At 41.3% G+C, this 16,412-nt stretch overlaps 1 protein-coding gene across 4 annotated transcripts in view; it reads left to right on the top strand.

Annotated features, from left to right (window-relative positions):
- The window catches only part of TEX10 (testis expressed 10), a 64,779-nt gene that overhangs the window by 47,891 nt on the left and 476 nt on the right, over positions 1–16,412 (top strand). For all 4 annotated transcript variants that reach the window (XM_008260939.4, XM_089301125.1, XM_089301127.1 and 1 more), the window contains 3 exons: positions 5,593–5,673; positions 8,529–8,710; positions 14,935–15,145. In XM_008260939.4, the coding sequence (XP_008259161.1) occupies positions 5,593–5,673; positions 8,529–8,710; positions 14,935–15,145 (474 nt within the window). The remainder of the gene's footprint in view (positions 1–5,592; positions 5,674–8,528; positions 8,711–14,934; positions 15,146–16,412) is intronic.

Genomic DNA, 16,412 nt, shown 5'->3' with positions numbered 1-16,412 from the left:
GTGATGTTTTGGAGAAAGCACAGTATGGAATTAGTTGGCCCGGATTTCATGCATAGATTGCCAGCTTCTAGTTGGGTGACTTATAATTCAGGTAACCTATCTAGGCTTTGTTTTATTGAGGTCTTGAACTAAATAATAAGTTCCTGTAGCTTTCTTATTTCTGCATGATAATTTAAATATCTTATAAGCATATCATCATTGTAATACCAAGACAGTTTTCAGGAAAAGGTAATCAAGGGGCCTGCTTTATGGCACAGAGGATTAAGCCACTGCCTATGGTGCCGGCATCCAATATTGGCACTGGTTTAAGTCCCAGCTGCTCCACTTCCAATCCAGCTGCCTGCTAATGTGCCTGGGAAAGCAGCAGGAGATGGCCCAAGTCCTTGGGCCCTGCACCCACGTGGAAGATCCAGAAAAATCTCCTGGTTCTTGGCTCCTGGATTTAGCCTGGCCCAGCTCCAGTTGTTGTGGCCATTTGGGGAGTGAACCAGTGGATGAAAGATCTATCTCTTCCTTCTCTCTCTCTCTCTCTCTCTCTCTCTCTCTGCTTTCAAAATAAAATAAAGTTAGTAGGAGAAAATATCATTTAGCACCACCAAAAATTTTTTAAAAAGAAAATGTAATCAAATATATTTCTGAGGTGACCATTTGGCATTGTCATGCATTGAAGTTCAAGGTTGCTATCTTTGAAATATTAAGACATATATTAGGAAAAATCTGAAAGTATCAATTTTAGCTTCTGAAGTTTCCAAGCGAAGATTTTAATTAAACTTTGTTATATTCAAGTTGTTTTCATACAAAATATTTTTGACATCCTTAGCATAATAATTTTCTAATTATTCCATTTGGACATGGGGTTTTTTAATTTTGTGGTAGTGTTATTTCTAGACTGAAATAATTTTTTCTTAAACTTTTTTAATTTATTGAATACCTACTATGAACTAGTCTTTAGGTGCTCAAGTTATAGTAGTTAAGTACATCTTGTTTTTTTTTTTTTTTTTTTTTAAGATTTTATTTGTTTACTTGAGAGGTAGAGTTACAGATAGAGGGAGAGACAGAAAGGTCTTCCATCTACTGGTTCATTCCCCAAATGGCCACAATAGCCGGGGCTGGGCCAATCCAAAGCCAGGAGCCAGAATCTTTTCAAGTTTCCCACATGGGTGGGCACTTGGGCTGTCTTGTACTGCTTTCCCAGGCCATTAGCAACTATGTGTGCCCCAGGCCCACAGCCTCCTCCCCCCTTTAAGATTTATTTATTTATTTGAAAGAGTTACGGAGAGGCAGAGGTGGCACACGCAGGGATGGTCGGGGGGGGGGGGGGTTGTCCCCAAATGGCTGTAACCGCTAGGACTGGGCCAGGCTGAAGCTGGGAATCAGGAGCTTCATTTGGGTCTCCCACATGGGTGGCAGGGGCCCAAGCACTTGGGCCATCTTCTGCTTTCCCAGGTCCTTAGGTGGGAAGCTGGATTGGAAGTGGAGCAACTAGGATTTGAACCTGCTCCTGGATGGGATACTGGCACAACAGGCCTTACCTGCTGTTCTACAGCCCTGACCCCCAAACTTTTTATTAAGTAGATATTATTCACAGTATAATTCAGAGGGACAGAAGAATCATAGTGAAAGTTTTCCTCCATCCCCTGTCAGCCTCCCATTTTCCCTGCCTAACTTGTATTAGTTTCTGTTACCAGGTTTCTGCTAGCCCCAGATGTTTACAAATGACTGCATGTTTTCTTTACAAATCATATATTCGTTTGGTTTTATCCTTTTATAAAAATAGTATACTATGTACACTGGTCTGGACTTCATAGTTTTCACTGAAGTGACAGGTTATATGACCTTATATGATTTTTACTGTGGGAAACAGTAATTAACAGGTAGAGCTCAAAGGAGAAAGGAATCTCTGGACCTTTCTCAACAGAAGATTCTCTTTTCAGGTCCAGTGAACAGTTCAAGTTTGATGTTAATTGTCATTTATAAAATACTGAATAGTTGCAAAAGAATATTTTTAATACAGATAATCTCCAAAAAATACTGATACAAAATCTACTTGAAGAAATGAGGTTACTGTGGCTGGTGCTGTGGCATAGTAGGTTAAACATCTGCCTGTGGCGACAGCATCCCATATGGGTGCTGGCTAGAGTGCTGCTCCACTTCCCATCCAGCTCCCTTCTGATGGCCTGGGAAAACAGTAGAAGATGGCAGCCATTAGGGGAGTGAATCAGCAGATGGAAGACCCCTCTCTCTGTCTCTCCATCTCTCTAACTCTGCCTCTCAAATAAATCATAAAAAAAGAGGGTGCTTAAAAAAATTGTGGGAAATATCATTTAAAAAAATAGTGCAAAAAAGTTATTTTGAAATACATACAGTTTTGAAGATCCTCTGGACGAATTCCAATGTTTTTCAAGCCCCTATGTGTCTGTTTTTATCTCAGGAGTAACACAACCTTCAGTTTTATGATACTCTTGCATCTGTATAGTTTTATCATCTACATGTATGAACTGCAAATAATGTATAGTTTTACATTATCGAACTTTTTAAAAGGGAATGTTTTTATTCATTTAATGTGCCCCAAGATACCTATGTTCATGTGTAAGTAGTTCATTCTTTTCATTGTTTATGGTATTGCATTATACCAAGAAACTTAGATTCATTTTTTGTTCGTGTTTGAGTTTTTATTATTCCATTTTATCTCCACTTGTGGTGTAGTGGTTATTCCTTTCAAAGTTATTAAATATTTGCTCTTTAACCTGATACAGTCTGCCTTGAAATTATGGTTTCACTTCATAACAAAAAATGATGATTTGTGATTTGTTTTTCTATATGTGATGTCTGTTTTTCTCCCCATGCCTCTCCCCACACACATTTAAAGATTTTCTTCTCTACTGTTTGTTTCAACAAACAGGGCTATTTTTAAAAATTTCTGATTCTGAAAGTATGCTATGTCTTCATGTTCACTGATCTTTTCCATAGTATCTAATCTGCGTTTAAATCCAACTAACGAATTTTAGATTTCACTACACCTTTTTTAGGTTATGAACTGAGTTTTGTATCTTCTGTTTCTTTCCTGGTAGTCAATTTTATATAAAAGTTATATTAAAATTCTTGTCTGCTAATTCTTTTTTTTTTTTTTTTAAGATTGATGTACTTAAGGCAGAGAGGAGAGGTCTTTTATCTGCTGGTTCATTCCCCAAACAGCTGTAATGGCTGGAGCTGGACCGATCCAAAGCCAGCAGCCAGGAGCTTCTTTTGAGTCTCCGAGGTGGATTCAGGGGCCCAAGAACATGGGCCATCCTCTATTGCTTCCCCAGCCCATAGCAGAGAGCTGATCGGAAGTGAAGCAGCTGGGATTTGAACTGGCACCCATCTGGGATATGGGCACTTCAGGCAGTGGCTTTACCTGCTATTGCACAGTGCTGGCCCCCTATCTGCTCATTCTTTTATCTTTGTCAGTTATGTAGAGTGAATTTTTTTCCTGGTTATATGTCAGATTTTTAGGCCTCTTGACATGTCTAGTAGTTAGATAGTGAATAATGGAAATTTTATGTTGTTGAGTGGTAAATTTTGCTGTCCTCTTTAAGTGTTTTGACTTTGTGCCTGTCAGGTTACTTGAGGATGACCTGCTTGATCTTGTTTAAAAAAAAGTTTTTTAAATAAGAGAGGCATCTGCTATCTACTCCCCAGTGTCCCCAACAACCTGAGGTCCAAAATCAGGAACCGAGAATCTAGACCAAGTTTCTCCATGGGTGGCAGGAACCCTGTTACTTGGGCTTCACTGCTGCCCCCCGCAGAGTCCTCAGCAGCAGGAAGATGGAATCAGGAGCAAGGTTGGGTGAGGGAACCAGGCACTCTGATGTGGGCATCTCTGTGATGTCTCAACTGCTAGGCAAACACCTACCCCAGCTTGGTTCTTTTGAGTCTTGATTTTAAGCTTTGTTGGTATGATTTATTTAGGACAAGTAGACAGCAGTTTGTATTTAAAAACATTATATGACAGAGTCTACATGGCTTGTGAAGCTTAAAACATTTGTTATCTGACCCTTTATGAAAACATTTACCAACTTCTGTTCAAGGGCTAACAGGCCTTCTACTAATTGAATATCTTCTGAATGACCTGGTTGTTCTGTGATGATGCTCCCTTCTGCCTGGTCAGAACTCAGCTCTGCTCTGATTGATCTTTGGGACTGGTTCAGTTAACAGCTCCTGCTTGTCCTCTGCCTGGCGTCCTGAGGCACAGCTTAGTATTCAGCAACACAGCTGATCAGTATATGCTCCTCAGTGTAGTTCCCTCCTCTCAGGTAGTTGCAAATTCTGGCTACCACAGTTTTCTCATAAATCCTGTTTCTCTCCACATCGTGCTTGGTGTTCCCTGCTCTGCGCTGCAGTCCATGAAGTGGCTTCCACAGAAAACCAAGAGAACTACTGGGCTTACTTAGGCTTTTGCTTTCTTTCTTTGGCTATCATAGTCCTTTGTTACCCATTGGCTAATGATTGAAAGCGTTTGTTTTCCATATATAAGTTTTCTACTTGTTGACTGTGGGGTTCCAATTCTGCCTCTAGTTAACTCCATCATGGCTGGAAGTGACAATCTCAAGCTATGGTAAATGAGAATGACTGCTTGTGCCTGATAACTTAGCAACCCTTCACATACTTTAATCAGTACAGCAGTTAGAAAACTCCCCACTGCACAAGGAATTCTGGACCTTGTCCCTTTTTTATGGTTTTTTAATTTGCTACCATATCTGTCTCCATAGATCATATATTGTCTTAAAACTCCAGGTTTCACCTTGGAGGGCTGGGAATTGGTTTCTCCATCAAGTCTAAAATCTAATCTTTGCTTATCCATATGGTTTGTCTACATACTTCATTTTTGGCATTGTACTATCAGAATCTAGAATTTGTGCTATGACTGATGTCTGTGAAGGTCTTGGGCTGTCCTCTTCTTCCAGTTTTTTTTTTTTTGAAAATTGAAAAGTATCAGGTGTTAAACTCCTATCTCCTTTTTCTTAATGTCCTGTAGGTTTTTTTTGTTTTTGTTTTTGTTTTGCCTTTGGGGAATAGGAGACAGGGATATGATTAAGCAGAAGACAAAGTTGAACCTCCCTAATCTGAAAATCCAAAAACTGAAATGCTTAAAAATCAAAAACACTTCTGGTTCTAAGTATCTTAGATAAGGGATACTCAAGCTATGTTAGTATCTTTCTGAGTCTTTAAGTGTTTCTTCTATGAACTAATTTTCCACCTTTGCTCATATCACTCAGATCTTTCTGTTACAGCACTTAATAGAAATACTATGTAAGTGATTGGTAGAATGTAAGCTATTTGAAGGGTGAGAGAGAAAAATTTTTGATTTTTTCATTTCTGCGTAGTATATAAACTGAATTAATGTTCAGTAAATGTGCAGTAGATTATTTGGAAAATTAGCCCATATGTGAGGTGTTTTTGTTTGATCTTTGACTTTTGCATTTTCAGAGGCATTTTTTGTTACATTTCCTGTTAATAGTAAAGTAAGTAGGTTTAAACAAAAAGCTCATTGAACTTGTTTCTGACATGAAATGTCCTGATTCGATTACTGATTTTCTGCTTTTCTGACAGGCAGTTTGTCACAGTTTATTGGTTATTCCTGTCCGAAGTCAGAGCTTTGACATCCTGCAGAGTGCCATCAGCAAGCATTTGGTAAATATCCTTAAAGTTGTTTTTCTCTTAAAAAAAAAAAAAAAAAAAGAATTGGGGGGCCAGTGCTGTGGCATAGTGAGTAAAACCACCACCTGGAGTGCCAGCATCCCATATGGGCTCTGGTTTGAGTCCTGGCTGCTCCACTTCCGATCCACCTCCCTGCTAATGTCCCTGGGAAAGAAGTGGAAGATAGCTCAAGTGCTTTGGCCCCTGCACCCACATGGAAGACCTGGAAGAAGTTCCAGGCTCCTGGCTTTGGATTGGCCAAGCTCTGGCCATTGCAGCCATTTGAGTAATGAACCAGCGGATGAAAGACCTCTCTGCTTCTGCCTCTAACTCTGCCTTTCAAATTAATTTAAAATTTAAAAAATCTGGGCTGGTGTTGTTGGTTAGCAGTTTAAGCCACCATCTGCAGTGGCTGCATCCCATTTGGGTGCCAGTTCAAGTCCCAGCTGCTCTTCTTTCCATCCAGCTCCCTGCTAATGGCCTGGGAAAGCAGCAGGAGATGGCCGGAGTCCTTAGAGACCTGGATGAAGTTCCTGGCTTTTGGCTTGACCTGGCTCAGCCCTGCCTGTTGTAGCTATTTGTGGAGTGAACCAGCAGATAGAAGAAGATCAGTGTGTCTGTCTCTCTCTCCTTCTCTCTGTAATTGTTTCAAATAAATTCTTTCAAAAAAATCCTCAAATATGGAGATTGATTTGTTGAGATTGAATCTGCCTTAGCTGCAGAGAGTTTCTGGGATCCCAATCTTAGTGATATTGTAGCCTCTCAAGACATGATGTGTGGAGAGAAATGAGAAATCTTGAGGTTTTTCTTGGCTGTTATTAATAATTCTGTAACTTTGGAAAAATTCCTTCTTTTCCCAATAACTTCTTTCTTTTTAATTTATTTGGATGGCAGAGAGAGAGAGAGAGAGAGAGAGAGAGAGAGAGAGAGATATCTTACGACCATAATAGTCAGGGCTAGGCCAGGTTGAAGCCAGAAGCCTTCAACACCATCTGGGTCTCCCATGTGGGTGGCAGGGACCCAACCACTTGGGCCATCATCTGCTGCCTTCCCAGGCACATTATTAGCAGGGAGCTGTATCAAAAGCAGAGTGGCTGGGACTTGTAGCACTCCAATATGGGATTCTGGTGTTGCAAGCAGCGGCTTATCCTGCTATACCACAGCATCCTTGCCCAGGAGTTTTAGTTAATACATCTGTGAAATGAGAGACACTAACATAGTGGCTCAGATCCATTCTGATTTGTAATGATGCTCTTGTATGGAATTCACATGTGCCTGGTGTCAGTGTGTGGAGAATCCAGCATTCAGACTGGAGTCTGCATTCCATGTAGGTGATTTGGGGTCCAAAGTGAGTACATTACCTTAACGGGCTTCAGGCTCAGTTGGCTCAATCCTGAGACCATCATGTCTTCTGACCTGGGTGTCTCTTATTCCCATTGTATTAAATTAACATTAGGTGTGCCTCTGTTGTTGGCTTTGAATTTTCTCCATTTTTTATATTTTGGCTTTTTTTTTTTTTTTTAAGATTATTTATTTGAAACTCTAGTTACAGAGAGAAAGAGAAAGATACCTTCCATTCACTGTCTCACTCCCCAAATGGCTACAGCGGCCAGAGCTGGACCAGGCCAGGAGACAGGAGCTTCTTGGGGGTCTTCCACATGGGTGCAGGGGCCCATCCACTTGGGCCATCCCCTGCTGCTTTCCCAGGCTCGTTAAGCAGGGAGCTGGATTGGAAGTGGAGCAGCTGGGACTCCAGCTGTCGCCCATATGGGATGCTGGCCCTGCAGACAGTGGCCTAACCCACCGTGCCACAGGGGTGGCCCCTATACTTTGGCTTTTTATAATGGAGGGAGGGCTGCCAAATTCCATGGATTCGCTTGTCTGGTAATTTCATAGGTTTATCCACAGCCTCTTTTTTTCTTCTGAAAAGGTTATTTCTCTTGAATTGGAAAACAGTACTGCTTTGAATTCCTAATACTCTTTTTCTCCCTGCTGTCAGACTTCCCACCCTTAACCTGTGTTATCACAGATACCCACATTTTTAAATTTTACCTCCACTCCAGAGATTCATGCTTCCTGTCACTGCATTCATTAATCTAGTAAGATCAACATGCCAGTCCGTCTTGGCCATTATTTTCAGGCAGCTTGATGTAGGAGGTTAAGACCTCAAAGTGTGCAGACTTTTCTTTAGGATAACAGAAGTTTATAGAAGACTCAAATCATGTGTATGTACAATTACAAGGTTTTAGACTCTGCCTTAATGGCAGTGCATACAGTACTGTCTAGAAGAATTACTGTTCCATAATAGCCATTATCTGGCCTTCTAGGCTTTCTTGGCAGTGAAATGTTAAGATGTTAAATACAGTAATAGCTTTTACTATCTCCATTATGGAGGTATTTTCCATATTTGTGTTTGAATGTCTGACTCAGTCAAATGGCAGAGAAAGTCCTGGGATGGGAGTAGTGCCAGATAAAAGAGTTTTCCAGTCTGGATAATCTTTAAAAAAAAAAAATTAAGTGTGGTTGTTGGTATCAGGGTTTTCTTTGGATGCATGAAACAATGCTATAGAAATCCTGATGTGGACAACTTGAGAAGACTGTTCTAAAAGTGACAGTGGTTTGGGTTAGTAATATTTCTTTAATTTGCATTTTTCAAAGTCCTTTAATTTGGAGATGAAATTCTCAAAGGGAGAACAGGATCAAAAGGTGGTGGCAGGTGGTATATGCTATGTATATATACTTGTTTTAAGTAGAAGTGATGTAAAGTAAACTAATTAATGAGTTTTGGGTTTTTTTTGGGGGGGATGGGTGTTGTAAAGGGGTAATTAATCTCATTTTTCTCTGCTCAGGTTGGATTGACTGTAATTCCTGACAGCACGGCCGGCTGTGTTTTCGGTGTTATCTGTAAGCTCCTGGATCATACATGTGTAGTTAGTGACACTCTACTGCCATTTCTGGCTTCTTGTTGCTACAGTCTTCTTTATTTTCTGCTCACTCTAGAGAAAGGGGAAGCAGAGCATCTAAGGAAGAGGTAATAATTGTTTTTTATTTCTCAACCTTGATATTTTTCCCCTAACCCCACTCCCCAGTAAATAGAGTAAAAGAGCACTCGTTTAGATGTCTTAAATTCTTTTTTAGATGGTTTATGTAAATCTAACTTGCTTTTCTTTGTTCCTTCCTGAAGCCTCTTTGTGTTACAGTGAGAATTTTTAGCCTTTTCTTTTTATTGTAAGTTAGAAATTTGACAAGTTAGATGTCATTATAAAGTTTCTTGAATTTTCCTTTGAATAACATTGCTGTATGTCTAGCAAAAACAAAAATTCCACCTTGAGGAAGATGGGCTATTAGGACAAGCCTTTGTATTTTGTTTTAGGCTTCATTAGAGCTAGCTAGAACTGAGTTTTAAATTCTTGGATTTAATGAAAGTATTCTGAAATGCTAGTTCTTTTAATTAGTATTTTTTGCTCATATGTAAGATTTAGGCTAGAGCTTCTAGGATAGTTTGGAAGATTTCTTCAACAGGTGAGCAAATATGAGGAAAATAAAAATAATTCTGTCACCTGCAATTAATATTTTGGTATGTGCCTTTCTGGTCTTTTTTGAACTTTGAAAGCCATGAAAATACATCAGACACACAGATTATATAAAACTTAAGAGTTTAAAGAGTGAATATAAACTGAACATCCATTTAATCAACCCTTAAGGTTCAGGACTAGAACATCATCAGCATATATATTTTTCCTGTGTTTTCCCCAGTTACATTTCACTTCTGAACTCCACCCCCAGCTCACCTTGGTGTCGATCAGCTTTCTTGATTTTTTGAAAGAAATGCTTGTATGTGCAATTGTGAATAGTATCATTTTTGTTTTGTGTATTTATGAATTTTGCATTATTGTGAGATTCATTAATATTGATTCATTAAGCTGTGTTCCATTTTTATTTTTCTGTACCAGGTATTAGCAAACTTCTTTAAAGATCAGTTAGTAAATATTTTAGGTTTTTCAAAGTGTAAGATCTTTGTTGCAGCTACTCAGCAGTGCTATGAAAGCAGCAATAAATAATACATAAATAAATGACTATTCGAATAAAACTTTATTTATTTATTTATTTATTTATTTATTTATTTATTTATTTTTTTGACAGGCAGAGTGGACAGTGAGAGAGAGAGACAGAGAGAAAGGTCTTACTTTTGCCGTTGGTTCACCCTCCAATGGCCACCGCGGCCGGCGCGCTGCGGCCGGCGCACCGCGCTGATCCGATGGCAGGAGCCAGGAGCCAGGTGCTTTTCCTGGTCTCCCATGGGGTGCAGGGCCCAAGCACTTGGGCCATCCTCCACTGCACTCCCTGGCCACAGCAGAGGGCTGGCCTGGAAGAGGGGCAACCGGGACAGAATCCGGCGCCCCGACCGGGACTAGAACCCGGTGTGCCGGCGCCGCAAGGCGGAGGATTAGCCTAGTGAGCCGCGGCGCCGGCCGAATAAAACTTTATTTATAAATATAGATTATGGGCTGGATTTGGCCTATGGCCAAAGTTTACTTATCCTGCTCTGTAGTATTCTATCAGTCTGTGATCACTTACCCATTTGTCGTTATTTTTTCCAGTAAGAATGTGTATGTGTAGAAAAAAGTATTATTTCACTGTAAATACACCATAAAATTTAAACATAATAGATTTGATGGTATTTTTCTCAAGTATCACTAGACTTTATGTCTGTTAGATCATGGAAGTCTTTATAAATGCAAGGAACTTCTTGGACTTAGGATTTTTTAAGATTCCACTATGAACTGTGTATTGCTGTTTGTTGCTTCCTGTTACTTGTTATTGCTCCGTTATTAAACATTTTCATGTGAAGTTTCAAACATCTTTGGTAGCTTCTTAGCACATCCTGCTTTGACTTTATGAGGCTGGACTGAACAAAATTCAGTGCATACAATACTCTTATGCCTTGTTTTAGGGGCAGTCGGTTAGTCTGCTGGCTAAGATGCTCATGTCCTACACCAAGAATGCCTGGGTTCAGTTTCCACCTCCAGCTTCCCACCAGTGCACACCCTGGGAGGCAGTGGTGATGACTTAAGTCATTGGGTTCTTGCCACTCTTGTGGAAGCCCTGGATTGAGTTCTAGCTCCTGCCTCTGCCCTGGCTCTAGCCCTTGTAGGCTTTTGGGGGATGAACCAGTGCCTTTGAACTCTTCCTGTCTCTGTAATTTAAAAAAAAGCAGCAGCAGCCAGAGATACTTTATACCAAGTATTGGAAAGTTGATGTTAACAGTGATGTTAAATTGCCTCAAAGAAGTACTGTCAGCCAGAATGTTATGTACTTAAAATTCCCATTGTGACTACATTGTCCCCACTGGAGGTATTTGTACTCCTTACAAATACAAATAGTGAGAGTGCCAAATCAGGGGCTTGATCAGTTTAAGTTGTTCAGAACTGTGTCCCCTACACTTTGAAGATAATGTTCTGTAGTGTTTTTAACTCATCGTTACTAATGAAAAACTGGTAAGTCTGAGCCCTCTTGGTTTGAAGATAGTAATCTGTTTCGACTGTTCTCTTTGTTGTGTTGCACATCGGGTAGGTCCTGTGTAGGTTTATTACCCCACTGGAGACCTAGTGTTCTGCTTTCATCTGAACACTCAGTGCTTTTCTTCAGGTCTAGAAGGTTGAGTTCTTTCTGTAGTGTGATCTTCCCCCCCGCCCTGTTGTTTCTATCTATCTATTCTAAAAACTCCTTTAATTAATGAGGATTTCTCATTCTGTCCTTCCTTATCTCTTAACATCTTCCAGTTGAGCTTTGATTTCATACACATTCTTTCCTACTCTTTGCCATTCTTGTTGGTTGGTACTACTTTGTAGCCATTCTTCTAATAGCTCTTTTTTCCTCTGTTGGAATTTTCCCTTATTTTGAGGAGCAAGAGGGGCTCTGGAGATTATCTTTTGTGGGGTTGAGTGAACTCATGTTTTGAGCTAATATACCTTTTCTGTTAAGTATGTCTGTTTTGCAGAGTCATGTGGATGTTTATGGGAAACTCCCAGTGGGACAGTTTCATTGTTGCATACTTCTAGCTTTCTGTTCCTTGCAGGGAGCCCAATTCAATCTCCTTACCTCTCACACTTGAGACCTGAAACCCCAGTTTTCAACAGTATTAGTTGTTTTTTTTTCTTTTTTTTATTTTAAATTCTTGTGATTATTTGAAATCTACCCAAATTAACAAGTAGAATGAATACAGACATGCACCATATAATGACCTTTTTGATGAAGGACAGGCTGCATAGGCAGTGGTGGTTGCATAAGATTATAATGGAGCTGAAAATTTCTTGTCACCTGGACACTGAAGCACAGTGCACTTATATGTTTGTGGTTGTGTTGTTGTAAACAAACCTGTGTTGTCAGTCATATAAAAGTATAGCAGTTGTGTGCAGTACATAATACTTGACAATAAATGACTATAATGGTGTATGTACTTTTTATTATTTAGACTGTAGTTCTTAGATTAAAAAAAAGTTTATTGTAAAGCAATATGCAATGTTAGCACTATGTAAACACCTCATCTAGCTCATGTTTACTGTATCTCTTGATTGTATTGGGAGGCCATGGCAGTGATTGGTCTGCTCCATCACGGTTTGTGTAAATACTCTGGTGTTCACTCAGTGGTGAAATTGCCTGATATATTTCTCAGTACATATCATTAAGTGACATGAGTGTATACTGGACCCATTATAGGAATAACTTGTAAAAATCCAAGGGCTGGGAATTAGAATGCAGTAGGAACCAAAGCAGCTTTTTCATTACAATAGTGAGAGATCCTTTCCATCCTCCAAGTCACTCTCCAAATACTTGTAACATCCCAGGCTGGGCTAAGACTAAGCCAGGAGCCCAGAACCCCAACTGGGTTTCCCACATGGGTAACAGGGGCCCATGTATGTGTGCATTATCTTCTACTTCCCAGGGTACATTAGAAGGAAGCTGAATCAGAATCAGAGGTGGGACTTGATCGCATACACTCCAGTAGGGGATGTGGATGTCCCAAGAAGTAGCTTAACAACAGTGTGTTACAATGTCCACCCAGTAGTCTATGCCATTCCATATAATTAGCTATATTTACAGTGTGACTTTCTCTTTTTCTCCTTGTACTTTACTGTCTCAGGCTCTGATTACGTCAAACAAGGTGAATAAAGTCTCTTCAGATCTAGTTGCTCTGTATGCAGTCAGGGAGGAGGTTGGTCAGATGGTAAAAGGGCTTGCTCCCTCCAGACCCAGAGGTAGTCATGTTCCCTTAGAACAGAGGTGGGGAACCTTTTTCCATCAAGGGCCTTTTGTATATTTATAACATCAGTCACAGGCCATACATAACTATCAACTTAAAAATTAGGTTGCTATAGATTTATTGAATTTCAAGTCTCGCCTGTGACTGCCTTGACAGGTCCAGGGCCAGATGTTCCCCACCTCTGCCTTAGAAATAACCGGGGAGACGGGGAGGGTTTTGTATTCTTGAAACAGAAGCCGCAACAGAGTAAGGTCAGAGCTTTTAGCAGTCAGTGGACTCTCCCTTCAAATGGAAATTGCTGCATTTCATTGATGCTCCTCTACAGTGTGGTTGGGCTGCAACAGGTTCATCTGTCTATGAATACTGTGTGTACTCTGTATATCTACGTCTATTTCTACTGTAAATACTGTGTGCTCTAAAAGATACCAAAAGAATGATGTTTATTGAAATTTGGGTTTATCCTCTCTGGCATTCCATGAACTGGTGTTGTAATACTCCTTCTCCAGCTGCTTTTTTTGTTTTGTTTTGTTTTGTTTGTTTTGTTTTGTTTTTGACAGGCAGAGTGGACAGTGAGAGAGAGAGAGAAAGGTCTTTCTTTGCCGTTGGTTCACCCTCCAATGGCCGGCGTGCTGCGGCCGGCGTACCGTACTAATCCGATGGCAGGAGCCAGGTACTTATCCTGGTCTCCCATGGGGTGCAGGGCCTGAGGACTTGAGCCATCCTCCTCAGCACTCCTGGGCCACAGTAGAGAGCTGGCCTGGAAGAGGGGCAACCGGGACAGAATCCGGCGCCCCGACCGGGACTAGAACCCGGTGTGCTGGCACCGCAAGGCGGAGGATTAGCCTAGTGAGCCGTGGTGCCGGCCTCCAGCTGCTTTATGAAATCATTTTGGCTCCTGGTGATCGCATCTTTCTGCAAATCTGCCCGAAGACATTGAACAGGTTCAGAGTCCAGGTCATAAGCTTACAGTTTCATAAATCATGTGCTCTTTTTTTTTTTTTAAAGATGTTTTTATTTGAAAGGCAAAAGTTACAGAGAGAGGGAGAGACAGAGATCTTTCCAGGTGTGGTTTACCCCCAAATGGCTACCATGGCTAGGGCTGGGCTAGGCCAGACGAAAGCCAGGAGCCTGGAGTTTGTTCCAGGTCTCCCATGTGGGTGCAGGGGCCTAAGCATTCGGGCCATCTTCTGCTTTCCCAAGTGCATTAGCAGGGAACTGGATGGGAAGCGGAGCAGCCGTGATTTGAACCGGTGCCAGTGTGGGATGCCAGTGTCATAGGCAGCAGCTTTACCTGCTACTCTATGGCACCAGCCCTGTAAATCGTGTTTTTTACCAGTGGGATGTTTCAGTATCTTTTACTTGAGAGAGAGAGTGACAGATAAAGTGTGCAACTAAGTGCTCTCCCATCTACTGGGTCACTCTTCAAATACCTGCAGCAAACAGAAGGCCAAATCTGGGAGCTGGAAACTCAATTCAGGTCTCCCCTATGGGTGGCAAGAACCCAGCTACTTGAACCATGACCACTAACTCAGTTTCTGCATTAGTACAAGAGGTAAGAGCCAGAACTGGAATTTGAACCCAGACACTTCAGTGTGGGATATTGGCATCCTAACTGGTATCTTAAGTGCTGGGCCAAATGCCCACCTCCTGCTATCTTTTTTGTTGTAAAATAATTAATGTCCAGTGGTCAGTAACACACTTCATACATGTGATGGTCATTCTGTTCTCTGGCAAGTTCTGTATTTTGTGTAAGATCAACTAGGGCTCCAAGAATGTCTTGTTAAGCCTCAGAAAGTGCTGGTTGGTGGGCTGGGACCCCTAAAATGGGGAGAGCAATTCTTCACTGAATTTAGTTCTGATGAAACCTACTTCTTAGGATTTATGGTGTTTTATCAAAAAAAAAAAAAAAAAAAAAAGTTTTTTAAAAGGACATTTGGGTTTGGGGGAATGTGGAAATGGATCAGCTTACTGACTCACTTCTGTCATTGTAGGGACAAGCTATGGGGGGCCTGCGTCTCTATCTTGGCTCTTCTGCCTCGAGTCCTCAGGTTGCTGCTGCAGAGCCTGCGGGTGAACAGGGTTGGGCCTGAGGAGCTGCCCGTGGTGGGCCAGCTGCTTCGCCTGCTGCTTCAACACGCTCCCCTCAGAACACACATGTTGACCAATGCTATCTTGGTGCAGCAGATCATCAAGAATATCACGGTAAGCAGCATGGCACCAAAGGCTTTGTATTCTTAGTACAGAAATGGATTCCTAGGAGGGGAAAGGGTGCTCTCGAGGACGAGGTTCCTGTACATTGAGTGACACCTGGAATTAAGCCCAGTGTGGTGGTTTCTCAGGACTCACCCTGTTGTACAGCACCTGACTAGCTTAGCCAGAGAAATGTCTTTTTGATTGCAGAATCATTTTAAAAGTGTTGAAATACTTGTGCAGAATGAAGGTGGCACCAAACAGCTTAGATGGGAGAGGTGGGGGCATCAGTCATTACTACTTGGTCTCAGAGACTGTCAGTTAATTGCAGTAGCTTGGCAGGCTTGCTTTCTCCTTCCTTCTCTTTCCCTCCCACCCTCCCTCTCATGTTCAGTCTTGTTTTCCTATCTGTAAAAATGGGAATACCATTTTTTACATGCCATTGTTTTTGATAACCAGTAAATGAGATAATCCAAGTAGAGTTCATGTATTTGTTTTATTTGAAAGGTAGCATTAGGGAGAGAGTAATCTTCCGTCCACTGGTTCATTCTCCGAATGGCTACAATATCCAGGGCTGGGCCAGGCTGAAGTCAGGAGCTTCATCTGGGTCTCCCATCTGGGTCTCCCACCTGGGTACTTGGGCCATCCTCTGCTGCTCTCCCAGGTGCATTAGCAGGGAGCTGGATTGAAATTGAAGCAGCCGACATCCTATATGCAGCAGCTTAACCCGTTAATGTCACAACACCAGTCCCTTCCATACCCCAAGTGAAATTTTTACTGTGCCTTACGTTAATACTCACCGAATGTTAGCCATCATTAAGGAAAGTATCTAGCAAGAATAAACTGTAGATCAGTTTCTAGTTTATTGGAAAGTAGAGAAAGGAGGAAATTGCAGATTCTGGCTTTGTGTGATAGTTAGCACTATGCCCTTGGCTTTGTCTGTCTGTGGGTCAGCTTTGTTGTCTGGGATTATTTGGTGGTTTTGCTTTGGGAGGTTAAAAGATGTGGTTGTATGGGTACTGATAAGGTGTAGAGTAATACTTTGCATTAGAGCTTTTCCACACAAATAATGAAGGTACTTTGGAAACTTCTCAGAACTAATAGATGTGGCAGTGGAATAATTCAGAAGCAACAGAAAAGAACTGGGATTATTCTTTCCAGATTGGAGACTCGGCCCATTCTGTAAAGAAGAGATTGACAGAAATTGTCAATCAGCCCTGTGGACTCACTCTTAACGTCAGCGCAGATTGAGACACCAGAAATGCCGGGGGGGGGGGGG

Source organism: Oryctolagus cuniculus, chromosome 1 (genome assembly GCF_051225735.1).
Source record: "Oryctolagus cuniculus isolate XC-2025 breed Fujian yellow rabbit chromosome 1, ASM5122573v1, whole genome shotgun sequence".
Lineage (NCBI taxonomy): Eukaryota > Metazoa > Chordata > Mammalia > Lagomorpha > Leporidae > Oryctolagus > Oryctolagus cuniculus.
This window is presented reverse-complemented; position numbering and strand designations above follow the sequence as displayed.